At 49.2% G+C, this 12324-nt stretch overlaps 1 protein-coding gene across 10 annotated transcripts in view; it reads right to left on the bottom strand.

The window, feature by feature from the left end:
- Window positions 1–12324, bottom strand: part of CDK5RAP2 (CDK5 regulatory subunit associated protein 2) — a 184244-nt gene that overhangs the window by 85275 nt on the left and 86645 nt on the right. For all 10 annotated transcript variants that reach the window (XM_059889004.1, XM_059889002.1, XM_059889006.1 and 7 more), the window contains 2 exons: window positions 11770–11910; window positions 27–124 (listed from right to left, as the gene is read on the bottom strand). In XM_059889004.1, coding sequence (XP_059744987.1) covers window positions 27–124; window positions 11770–11910 — 239 coding nt within the window. The remainder of the gene's footprint in view (window positions 1–26; window positions 125–11769; window positions 11911–12324) is intronic.

Genomic DNA, 12324 nt, shown 5'->3' on the forward strand with positions numbered 1-12324 from the left:
TGTGTCAGTCCAACAGAAGCCCTTACCTGTCTGAGTCCTGTAGAGATTTTACCAGGCGTGTATAGATGTCCCGTTCTTTCTTTATGACCTGAATCAGCTCTTCATAGCTTAATTGTTGCTTTTCCTGAAAATGACAAGGGGCATCTGACATTCAGAGAAGAATTCCGAAGGAGCGCATCCTTACACTATGCAAACAGACGTGGACGCTTTGGTGTGTAAATCCAAAGGTGATGCCCCGTGCCAGGCTCTGGGCCAGGCCGCGGTCGGAGAGCGCCACCTGCAGGCGGAGTGGGGAACGACCGCCACGGCAGCGGAGGCGGCGTGCAGGGCTCACCCACAGTGGACACGTTACCCAGCTGCTGCGGAAGGGGCACCTTGCTGCCCGGCTGCCCTCTGTGAGACCGCACCCCCTCAGAGCTGCAGGCCGTCATTTTCACAGACTACGAAGGTGGCCTTTCCACATGTGTTCTTCCTCCCAGGAAAAGACATTCCTCAAACAAAACCCGACAACATTAGGGACAAGGGACTTAATAGGTCAGGTGACGCGTGCTTCCCAGGCTCTGTGAGCGGACTGGTGACAGAGAGACCTGAGGGGCCTCTGCCACTTGCTGGCTACGTGACCTCAGCTAGCCAGCTCAGCACACCTCTTTGAGATGCAGGCTCCTCGTTTATGAAGGCGTATGTAATTCTGTGAATTCCACAAATGTGAAGCTTTATTTACAGCTCAGATCTTGGCTCTGGTACTTACCAGTTCTGGGGCCACAAGAAGCTACTGACTAGAGCCACCTGAAAAATGGGGGAAAGCGTCACCACTTTATAGGGCTACAAGCAGATAAAAGTTCAACTGTGTGCTAGAGGAACCAAGGATCCCAGGGGAAAAGGCCAAGAAAGTCAGAAACAACCCATGTCTACAGCACTCTGCCATGTCGGAAAACAAGGAAGTGCTTAAATAATAGAGCACTGTCAAAAGGACACAGGAGCCAGTTTGAAAAGGCCAAACCTGGGACAATCTGAGCATCAAAATAACGGCAGTAACAGATACAACCCACTGAGGAAAACCGAAGTTCCTGTCCACAAGGCCACGAGTAAGTTAATACACGGGAAGAAGAGCAGGCTTTTCTTTACAGCAAAACAACTAATAAATGTAGAAGGAATAATACAGTTAGAAGAATCACCATTTGCCAACCATCATGGTAATAAATAGTTCAGCCTCCATAAAAGGAGACTAAAACTGATGGGCAAAAGTCTGAAGACCGGAGTGTGTACCTAACTCAGAACACCTCCCCTCAAATACTAATTACAAAGGGAGAGAGAGCAACGGCATAGTCGAGACCAGGCAGACGCCACCCTCACAGAGTTACCCAAGTCAGCAGGGCCGGGAATGGGACAAATCTAAGCCACGTGCTGCCGGAGAAGACACGCTGAGAACTCAGCCTCTCTCCCGGGACACCCTGCCAGAGAGGCCTCGGCTGAATCCTGTCACCAGGAAGTGTCGCACAGACCCACCTGAAGGAGGCGCCACAAGAGGCCTGGCCTGGACACTTCGGAAGTCTCAGGGCCAAGAACGTCAAAAAGACGGAAGGCTAAGGATTGTGAAATGCGACACGTGACCCTGAACTGGCTCCTGCGGTGAGGAAGGGCGTTAGCGGGCCAGCGGGTGAGATGCGAATGAGCCTGAGGGTCGGCGGTGGTGCGGGTCCCTGCCGGCCCCTGGTGTGACGGCCGTGCAGCGTCACACAGGACCGCGTCCCCTCTACAGGAGTGCACACTCGGGGAGTGTGCACACACAGGAGTCCAGTACTTGGGGCGACAGGCTCCACACGAGCAACTGACTCTCAGACGGCTCAGGACAAGCAAAACCCTTTATTCTTGTAATCTGCTTATAAATCTGAAATTATTTCAAAATAAGAAAAAGTAAAAATAAAGAAGGAAAGTTAACGTGTGCACAACCCCTGGCACAGACTAGGTGGTCCTGAATGCCAGGAAGACACCTGGTCTGTGCAGAGAGGGGCTGCAAACGGTCCTCACATTTCACGTGGCCTCAGCCTGGCCCCTAAAGCTCAGGTAGCGTCCTGAGACAGCGCTTCCGACCCCGATGGACACTCAAACACACAGGAGGGGGAAAAGCTACATCTTCATTCCCACTAACCTCTACCTGAAGTTTAGCATTTTCTTCATTTAGGAGCTGAAGGAACGCTGCTACGGCCACAAACCCCAGCAGTTCAGTAGAGTGTTTCCCCGAGATTTGGTCAGCAGAGGAAGCATAGGTACTAGGTGCACGCTGCAGGTATCTCAAAATATCTATTCTTATCACTACTTCAAAACTACGGCAGTCGCTGCTCACCACTCCAAAGCAACACCAGTTTTTTATATTTACAGCCAACTTTTTATATTTTGACAATCGAACTTCAAAATAACTGGTTTCCTTTATAAACCTGTGCACATATTTTCTGCATATAAATACTTTTCCAGGGAAGGCCTTGGCTCCCGCAGATTACCAAAGGGATACAGAGGGCAAAAAGGTTAGGAGCCCGTTACCTGGAAGAACGCTGCTACCACCAAGGTCAAGGCAACCCTGCCAACGAAAGGTTTCCACGCTAACCCGCTTGTTTGGTCGTGAGAAGTCAGCCACCCACAGCGCTAGAAACGTCAGGCCCTCTTGTAATTCATGTCACAGGTCAGTGGCTCAAGGTGCGCCCGGCTGCCTCCGTACACAGTCCCCAGCGCCAGCTCCCACGCACACACACCGCGCGTGCAGACAGAGGACCCCGGGGCAGCGCCTGGAGGAACGTGCCACAGTATCCAGACAAAGAGGCCATCAGCCATGGTGCCAAGTGCACTCTAGCATTTTCTCATGTAATCCTCACAAGCCAGTGGGCTCAGGCCTTACCACTCGCCCCATTTTGGTGATGAGGGAACCGGAGCATGGAGTCACGGTACGGAGGCAGAGTGTGGACCCAGGCGGCCAGGATCCAGGGCCTGAGCTCCTCAATCCACCCATGAATGACCCACGATGGACGCAAAGCCCTGGGAGCCTGGGGACACAGTCACTGTCAGCCGCATTAAAGGTCAGCCAACACTGACAAGGAAAATTAGAAAACCTACTACACCTTGAGCGTCTACCATGGGAGGCAGGGACGGTTAAGAGCATGTGACCTTCCTTATTAGCTGTGTGAACTTGAACGAGTCACTCAACTTCTCTGCACTTCAATATCCTCACCTATAAACAGAGCTAATAATTCTGCCTACTTCACAGGGCTGTGAAAGAGAGGAGCTGAGCTAATCCACACAACATTCTCGCGCTGATGCCCAGCATGGAGTAAACACTTGATGAGCGTCAGCCACAGTCACCACTCCTATGTCCTAGGCCGGGCCCATCACACAGGTCATCTCTCACCATTCCTATGTCCTAGGCCGGGCCCATCACACAGGTCATCTCTCACCATTCCTATGTCCTAGGCCGGGCCCATCACACAGGTCATCTCTCACCATTCCTATGTCCTAGGCCGGGCCCATCACACAGGTCATCTCTCCCCACGCCTATGTCCTAGGCCGGGCCCATCACACAGGTCATCTCTCACCATTCCTGTGTCCTAGGCCAGGCCCATCACACAGGTCGTCTCTCCCCACGCCTATGTCCTAGGCCGGGCCCATCACACAGGTCATCTCTCACCACTCCTATGTCCTAGGCCGGGCCCATCACACAGGTCATCTCTCACCACTCCTATGTCCTAGGCCGGGCCCATCACACAGGTCATCTCTCACCATTCCTATGTCCTAGGCCGGGCCCATCACACAGGTCATCTCTCACCACTCCTATGTCCTAGGCCGGGCCCATCACACAGGTCGTCTCTCACCATGCCTATGTCCTAGGCTGGGTCCATCACACAGGTCATCTCTAACAGCGACAACCACCCCAGCAGGTGTATCAGCCTTCCCACTGTGCAGATGAATTAACTGATTCTCCGAGAGGACAGGTCACGTCTTTGAGTCCACTCAGCTATTAAGCTGCAGTCAGAATGTGTGCTTAGGTACATAATTAACCAAGAAGGACTAGGAAGAAAGATGAGTAAATATGGACCTTGGGTGGGTGGATGGTGTAGATTCCAGCTGTAGGACAGACACACCCAGGGAAAGAATCCCGACCCTGGGGGCCTTACCTGGATCGCCCTGAGCCGGGGTAGAAGCCCCAGAAGACCGCCCACTGCGGTGTGGGGCCTGGGGGCCTGGCTGGGTCCCCTCCCCTCCTTCCAGCAGCCACTGCGAGCCTCCCCCGGGTTTCCCAGGCCACTGCTCGCCTCGGCCCCTACCCTCCACCTGCCAGCTGGCCACACCTGCGCTCCGTCCCAACGGAGTCAGGAAACCCCTCCACCTGGGCTCCCCAGGGGGAACAGCCCCTCCTCCTTGGAGACCACACTCCAGCAGGCAGCCCCCTCCAGGGATACCCTCCTCACACCTTACAGAGAGAGACCCTCCCCCAGCCCCGAGGCGCCCGATTCACCTTCCCCTTCACCCAGAGCCTGTGGACCAACTGCAAGTTCACAGGCCTGCGGACCCCTCGGGGGCAAGGGGTCATCCCGAGCCAGGCACACTGCTTGGCACAGGTCAAATGCCGCCGCAGATGCTGAAATACTGATTACGAAGGTACAAGGGGAATACAGGGACCGGTATGAGTCTTAAGAGGAGAGACCCCTGTGGGTATTTTGCACAATGGAGTCAGAGTGAGTCAGTGTCTTCCTAGAAGCAAATCGCTCACCCACGTTAAACAAATGAACTCTTTGGAGCCGTCTGGGTCCCATTTCATCCATCACCTATTCCTCGGCGTTGAATCATGCCCGATTACAGAGAAGTCATCTGGCTCCCTGGGCAGAGCTGAAAACCCCTGGATCTCCTCAGCACAGAAGCAGAGGGCCAGGTGGCCCGAGGGAGATCATGAGGAGCCCCTGCCCCCCACCCTCCACCCTGCCCCTCCACACCAGGCAGAGCCCTGGAGTCCACGCCCCTTGGCACCTATGAGTCTCCAGGACGTTCCCAATACACACTCCCTTTCACTGCTGTTTTGCTCAAACTCTTCACCCTTGGATCCTACGGCCTGCCGTCAAAAGAAGTTTAACTGATACCTGTACGTTATTTCTAATCATCTCAAGAGGTAGGCATGTAACTCCCCATATTACAGACTAGGAAGGTGAGTTCAGAGAGGAGGTGACTTGCCCAAGGTCACAGAGTTAACAAGCAGTAGAACTGACACTCCGACACCAAAGCCAAGGCACCGTCTGCCCCACCAGTTTCCTCAGAGACCGGAAGGAAACACGTGCAATGCCCACACCTCAATCTGGAGAGGCGCAGACACGTGAAGAGCAAGCTTAATGGCTCACTTCTTGGTAATCAGGGCAATTCAGTAGCCTGGTAGATAGAGGCTGGTCGATTTCAAGAGCTATGTCACAGCTCTGCAACACAGACATTTATTTTACTACTCGGGAAATTGAGCAGTGATGTCCCAACCACATCAGCAGCCAACCTATAAATCTCCGGCTGCAGCAAGTTAAACATGGTCATTGTGTTTTACTCCCTGTCCTTCAATTCCCTGACCATCCAGCATTAATTCTCAGGATCACACACGATTAGAAGGAAAACAGACTGCCCAGAGTCAGTGGAGACATCATGACAGCCTCCAGTTCTTCATAGAAATGGGTAGAGAATAAACTCTAAAACCAACACAAAACAGCCACGGGCGGAGCACGGAAAAAAATCATGTTTTCTACAAAGAAAACTACAATCTGAAAAAAACACCTTTCTCGGGAGGAAAAATACTGTAGACTGCAACAGCTGGGATTTCTTAAACTGACACCTAGAAATTTCCAATTTCTAAAAGATCACTTATAATCTTTTATCCTCAATTTGCAACTACTCTTGCAGAACAGAATTAGAACCTTTGCTAAAATACCTAAGTATTTTTGCAGTCATTTAAACATCACCAGGTTCTAAAATATAATGGAAATGCCCACAGGATGACTTTATACTTGTGGTTCTAAGAAGTATAGAAAACATTAGCCTGAAAGACTGAAAACACGGTGATACCGACAATCAGACTACAGACATGAAATTTTAAATCACTCAACTGTCCAATAAATTTAGAAATATTTTGTTCAACATTTACACCATTTTTTACATGTCTAAAATATGATTCAAAATAGTAAAGTTTAACTAAATATACTCAAATTAGTGACGATCTGTCCATCTAAAAAACCTGATGCAATATTGTAAAGTTAAAAATTAACTTTAATTTTTTAATTTAATTTTAATTTAATTAATCAAATCAATAAAATTAGAAATGAAAATGGAGAGATCACAACAGACAACACAGAAATACAAAGGATCATAAGAGACTATTATCAACAATTATATGCCAATAAAATGGACAACGAGGAAGAAATGGACAAATTCTTAGAAAAGTACAACTTGCCAAAACTCGACCAGGAAGAAATAGAAAACCTTAACAGACCCATCACAAGCACGGAAATTGAAACCGTAATCAAAAATCTTCCAGCAAACAAAAGCCCAGGTCCAGACGGCTTCACAGCTGAATTCTACCAAAAATTTAGAGAAGAGCTAACACCTATCCTGCTCAAACTCTTCCAGAAAATTGCAGAGGAAGGTAAACTTCCAAACTCATTCTATGAGGCCACCATCACCCTAATACCAAAACCTGACAAAGATCCCACAAAAAAAGAAAACTATAGGCCAATATCACTGATGAACATAGATGCAAAAATCCTAAACAAAATTCTAGCAATCAGAATCCAACAACACATTAAAAAGATCATACACCATGACCAAGTGGGCTTTATCCCAGGGATGCAATGATTCCTCAATATCAGCAAATCAATCAATGTAATACACCACATTAACAAATTGAAAAATAAAAACCATATGATTATCTCAATAGATGCAGAGAAAGCCTTTGACAAAATTCAACACCCATTTATGATAAAAACTCTCCAGAAAGCAGGAATAGAAGGAACATACCTCAACATAATAAAAGCTATATATGACAAACCCACAGCAAACATTATCCTCAATGGTGAAAAATTGAAAGCATTTCCTCTAAAGTCAGGAACAAGACAAGGGTGCCCACTTTCACCATTACTATTCAACATAGTTTTGGAAGTTTTGGCCACAGCAATCAAAGCAGAAAAAGAAATAAAAGGAATCCAAATTGGAAAAGAAGAAGTAAAACTCTCACTATTTGCAGATGACATGATCCTCTACATAGAAAAATTAAAATAAATAAATTTTTAAAAAATAAATTTAAAAAAAATTTAAAAAAACCTGATGGGCTGCTATCTTATTTCAAAACAAACTGTGCCTCCTGAAAAGATGCTCAATATCACTATTAGAAAAATGCAAATCAAAACTACAATAAGGTATGACCTCAAACCAACCAGAATGGCCACCATTACAAAGTCTACAGATAATAAATGCTGGAGAGAGTGTGGAGGAAAAAAAAAAAACCCTCCTACATTGTTATCGGGGGTATAAAATTGGTGCAGGCACTGGGGAGAAAGGTATCAGTTCAGTTCAGTTGCTCAGTCGTGTCCGACTCTTTGGGACCCCATGAACCGCAGCACGCCAGGCCTCCCTGTCCATCACCAACTCCCGGAGTTCACCCAGACTCACGTCCATCGAGTCAGTGATGCCATCCAGCCATCTCATCCTCTGTCGTCCCCTTCTCCTCCTGCCCCCAATCCCTCCCAGCATCAGAGTCTTTTCCAATGAGTCAACTCTTCACATGAGGTGGCCAAAGCACTGGAGTTTCAGCTTCAGCATCATTCCCTCCAAAGAAATCCCAGGGCTGATCTCATTCAGAATGGACTGGTTGGATCTCCTTGCAGTCCAGGGGACTCTCAAGAGTCTTCTCCAACACCACAGTTCAAAAGCATCAATTCTTCAGCGCTCAGCCTTCTTCACAGTCCAACTCTCACATCCATACATGACCACTGGAAAAACCATAGCCTTGACTAGATAGACCTTTGTTGGCAAAGTAATGTCTCTGCTTTTCAATATGCTATCTAGGTTGGTCATAACTTTTCTTCCAAGGAGTAAGAGAAAGGTATGGAGACACCTTAAAAACCAAAAACAGAGCTGCCATGCGATCCAGCACTCCCACTCCTGGACAAAGGTCCAGAGAAAATTCTAACCTGAAAGGACACATGCACCCCATATACATACGTGTGTGTGTGTGTGTAGCTTCCAGAAAAACATCTCCTTCTGCTTTATTGACTATGCCAAAGCCTTCGACTGTGTGGATCACAATAAACTGTGGAAAATTCTGAAAGAGATGGGAATACCAGACCACCTGACTTGCCTCTTGAGAAACCTATATGCAGGTCAGGAAGCAACAGTTAGAACTGGACATGGAACAACAAACTGGTTCCAAATAGGAAAAGGAGTATGTCAAGGCTGTATATTGTCACCCTGCTTATTTAACTTAAATGCAGAGTACATCATGAGAAACGCTGGACTGGAAGAAACACAAGCTGGAATCAAGATTGCCAGGAGAAATATCAATAACCTCAGATATGCAGATGACAGCACCCTTATGGCAGAAAGTGAAGAAGAACTGAAAAGCCTGTTGATCAAAGTGCAAGAGGAGAGTGAAAAAGTTGGCTTATAGCTCAACATTCAGAAAACGAAGATCATGGCATCTGGTCCCATCACTTCACGGCAAATAGATGGGGAAGCAGTGGAAACAGTGTCAGACTTTATTTTTTGGGGCTCCAAAATCACTGCAGATGGTGATTGCAGCCATGAAATTAAAAGATGCTTACTCCTTGGAAGGAAAGTTATGACCAACCTAGACAGCATATTCAAAAGCAGAGACATTACTTTGCCAACAAAGGTCCGTCTAGTCAAGGCTATGGTTTTTCCAGCAGTCTGTATGGATGTGAGAGTTGCACTGCGAGGAAAGCTGAGCACTGAAGAATTGATGCTTTTGAACTGTGGTATTGGAGAAGACTCTTGAGAGTCCCCTGGACTGCAAGGAGATCCAACCAGTCCATTCTGAAGGAGATCAGCCCTGGGTATTCGTTGGAAGGACTGATGCTGAAGCTGAAATTCCAATACTTTGGCCACCTAATGTGAAGAGTTGACTCATTGGAAAAGACTCTGATGCTGGGAGGGCTTGGGGGCAGGAGGAGAAGGGGACGACAGAGGATGAGATGGCTGGATGGCATCACGGACTCGATGGACATGAGTCTCAGTGAACTCCAGGAGTTGGTGATGGACAGGGAGGCCTGGCATGCTGCGATTCATGGGGCTGCAAAGAATCGGACGTGACTGGGCGACTGAAGTGAACTGACTGATGCGTATGTATATGTAATAGAGTATCACCTGGCCATAAAAAGAATGAAGTAACGCCATCTGCAGCGACACGGATGGGCCTAGACATTGTCGTACTGAGTGAGGTCAGAGACAAACATCATATGATAACCCGCATGTGTAGGACCTAAAAAAAATGATGCAGATGAACTTATCTAAGAAACAGGAAGACTCACAGACAGAACAACAAAGCTGTGGCTACCAAAGGGGCAGAGGAGAGAAGAGAAGCTGGGATCTGGGATGGACAGACACATACACACTATATACAAAACAAACGAGGACCTGCTGTATACACCGGAGAAGGCAGTGGCACCCACTCCAGGACTCTCGCCTGGAGAACCCCATGGACGGAGGAGCCTGGAGGCTGCAGACCATGGGGTCGCTAAGAGGCGGACACGACTGAGTGACTTCACTTTGACTTTTCACTTTCATGCATTGGAGAAGGAAATGGCAACCCACTCCAGTGTTCTTGCCTGGAGAATCCCAGGGACGGAGGAGCCTGGTGGGCTGCCGTCTCTGGGGTCGCACAGAGTCGGACACGACTGAAGCGACTTAGCAGCAGCAGCAGCTGTATACACAAGGAACTAGGTTTCGTATCTTGTAATAACCTATGTTGATAAAGAATATCAAGAAGAAAGTATATAGGGAGTTACGTAGTGGCTCAGCGGTTAAGCATCCGCCTGCCAATGTGGGGTAATGGGTTCAACTCCTGGTCTGTGAAGACCCCACGCGGCTCAGAGCTACTAAGCCCGAGGGCCACCACTGCCGAGCCTGCGCTCCAGAGCCCGCCAGCGGGGATGAGAGAAGCCACTGCGATGAGGGGCCCCCGCACACACGCACGCACACACGCACGCACACGCAGAGCTGCATCACTTTGCGAACACCTGGAGCTAGCACAACGAGGGTGAATTAACTGCACTTTAACATTTTTAAAAGTTTTAAAAAAACAGACTGTGCCTGATTATGGGTTACTGTGCATCTTAATATCCCATTAAATTTGGTCAATGTCGAGGAACGGTAAGCCACTCAGAATCACACATTAGGCCCCTGAGATCCAGTTACCGTGCCTGGACATGGCCACTCACGGGAAGACACAGAGCAAAGAGAGGAACCCAGGCCTCCAGATGCCTAGCCCCGTACAAAGGCCAAGTCCACACTGACACTCTTATTCAAGCAATGGCAGATTCAGGAGTGCTCAGAGCGAAGAAAGAGCTCCCAGGGCTCGGCAACGGCGCCCTCCAAGACCAGGGCTGACAGAGTGGACGCGCAGTGCCACGGCCAGGACTGGAGCCAACACACTGAAACCACTTCTCCACCAGCTACAGAACAGCCCCTGCTGCGTGCACCCAACCACCCCAGCCCCTCCCCAAGACCAGCAGCCATGGGGTTGGTGCCTGCACAAGAGCAGGCCTCTAGCAGCCCACTCCAGCCCGAGCGCCCGAGTCTGTTCTGATGGCGTGCCCCAGCTACACCAGCTGTTATTCTAAGAATCATCCTTTCCAAAAACCACAAGTCATGATCTGAGTCATTCACCAGACAACGAGTTTGTGTAAGAACTCCCTGTTTTCTGAATGCCCGAACTTAATCAAAGGCAAGCTTAAAAAAAAAAACCTGGCCTACAATAAACTCCTTTCCTGTGCCATTTCTGGCTCCCTCATTGCATTACAGGCAAGCTTTGGGTCAGAACGCTCTGTATGCATCTCCACAAACCTGTACCATCAGTCATTCACTCAAGAAACATCCTGGGCCAGGCACAGGGCAGGCGTTGCGATTCAGACACGGATGCCGTTCCCTTCCCCTGGGGGGCCTGCCGGGGTGCTTGGGTCTCCAGGGAGGGGAGGAGCCCCAGAGCCGCGACGCTCAGCGGCAGCCCGAGAGTGCAGGAGCCGCCAGGTCAGCGGGGAAGGACAAGGCATCCCAGGCTGACGAGGCAGCACACACAGGGCACGGAGCGGTGCAGACACGGTGCCTCCGCACATCTGCGGGAGGTGTCAGAGATGACGGGGGACGGAAGAAAAGGAGACCGGAAAGCTAGCCTGGGGCCCGATCGTGAAGGGCCTGCTGAGCCACTGCTCGTGTTCACGTCAGCTGGAAAATGGTCTTACCTCAAGATTACACAGTTCTCGACAGGTGGACCCTAGGAGGCAGATATGAGGCTTGTCTTTTAACGAGCTGTGGTTTCTAGGTTTCCTGCACAGCACAAATACTAACACGTGGCTGAAGGATACCCGTCTGTAAGGAGGCAAGACACAGAAGCCCTCCTCCTGCCTGTTGTCAGCTCAATTATCAGCAAGGAGGCCTGGGAGGATCTTCAGATCAGAGGAGCCGACACGTATGTGTCAGGAAAGAATACGAATTTGCACGTGAGTGTCCAGTTTCAGTCGAGCTCACCTCTGAGAAGATGCTTTTGCCGCCTGGTGACTGAGAAGAGCACTTTTCTGTTACCAAGTCTTCACTCCTGAACTCGGGCTCCTCCGCCAGCACTGAGCCACAGTTCCGCTGTGCCGCTTCCAGATCTCTTTCATTGAATTTCTAAGGAAACAAACAAATCATATGAGTTTTCATCGAGAAAAAAAACACTAAGAGATGGTCCCAAGCTCTTTAACGGAAGATTTACTTTTTTCACAATACCCAGATATCCTCTAAATAGTTTCCATCAGCCACCAGTATCAGGCAATTACAAACGCATTCATGCACTGTTACAACCGCGAGAGCAGCACTCAGCCGGGTGTCGACAAGGACGGTGAGGCAGGCCTCGCCGCGCACTGGACTGGCCGAAAAGCTCAGCCACGTCTGCCCACAGGAACTTACGGAAACCCAAATGAATTGTTAATACTAGTCATGTGACCCAAGACAGGCCCCTCTCTTCTTGGACCTTCTCTCTCTTCCAAACTCACCTCCATGGTGGCTGGGGTCCAAATGGCGCAAGAAAGCTCCAAAGTGCTG

Source organism: Bos taurus, chromosome 8, assembly GCF_002263795.3.
Source record: "Bos taurus isolate L1 Dominette 01449 registration number 42190680 breed Hereford chromosome 8, ARS-UCD2.0, whole genome shotgun sequence".
NCBI classification, from domain to species: Eukaryota; Metazoa; Chordata; class Mammalia; order Artiodactyla; family Bovidae; genus Bos; species Bos taurus.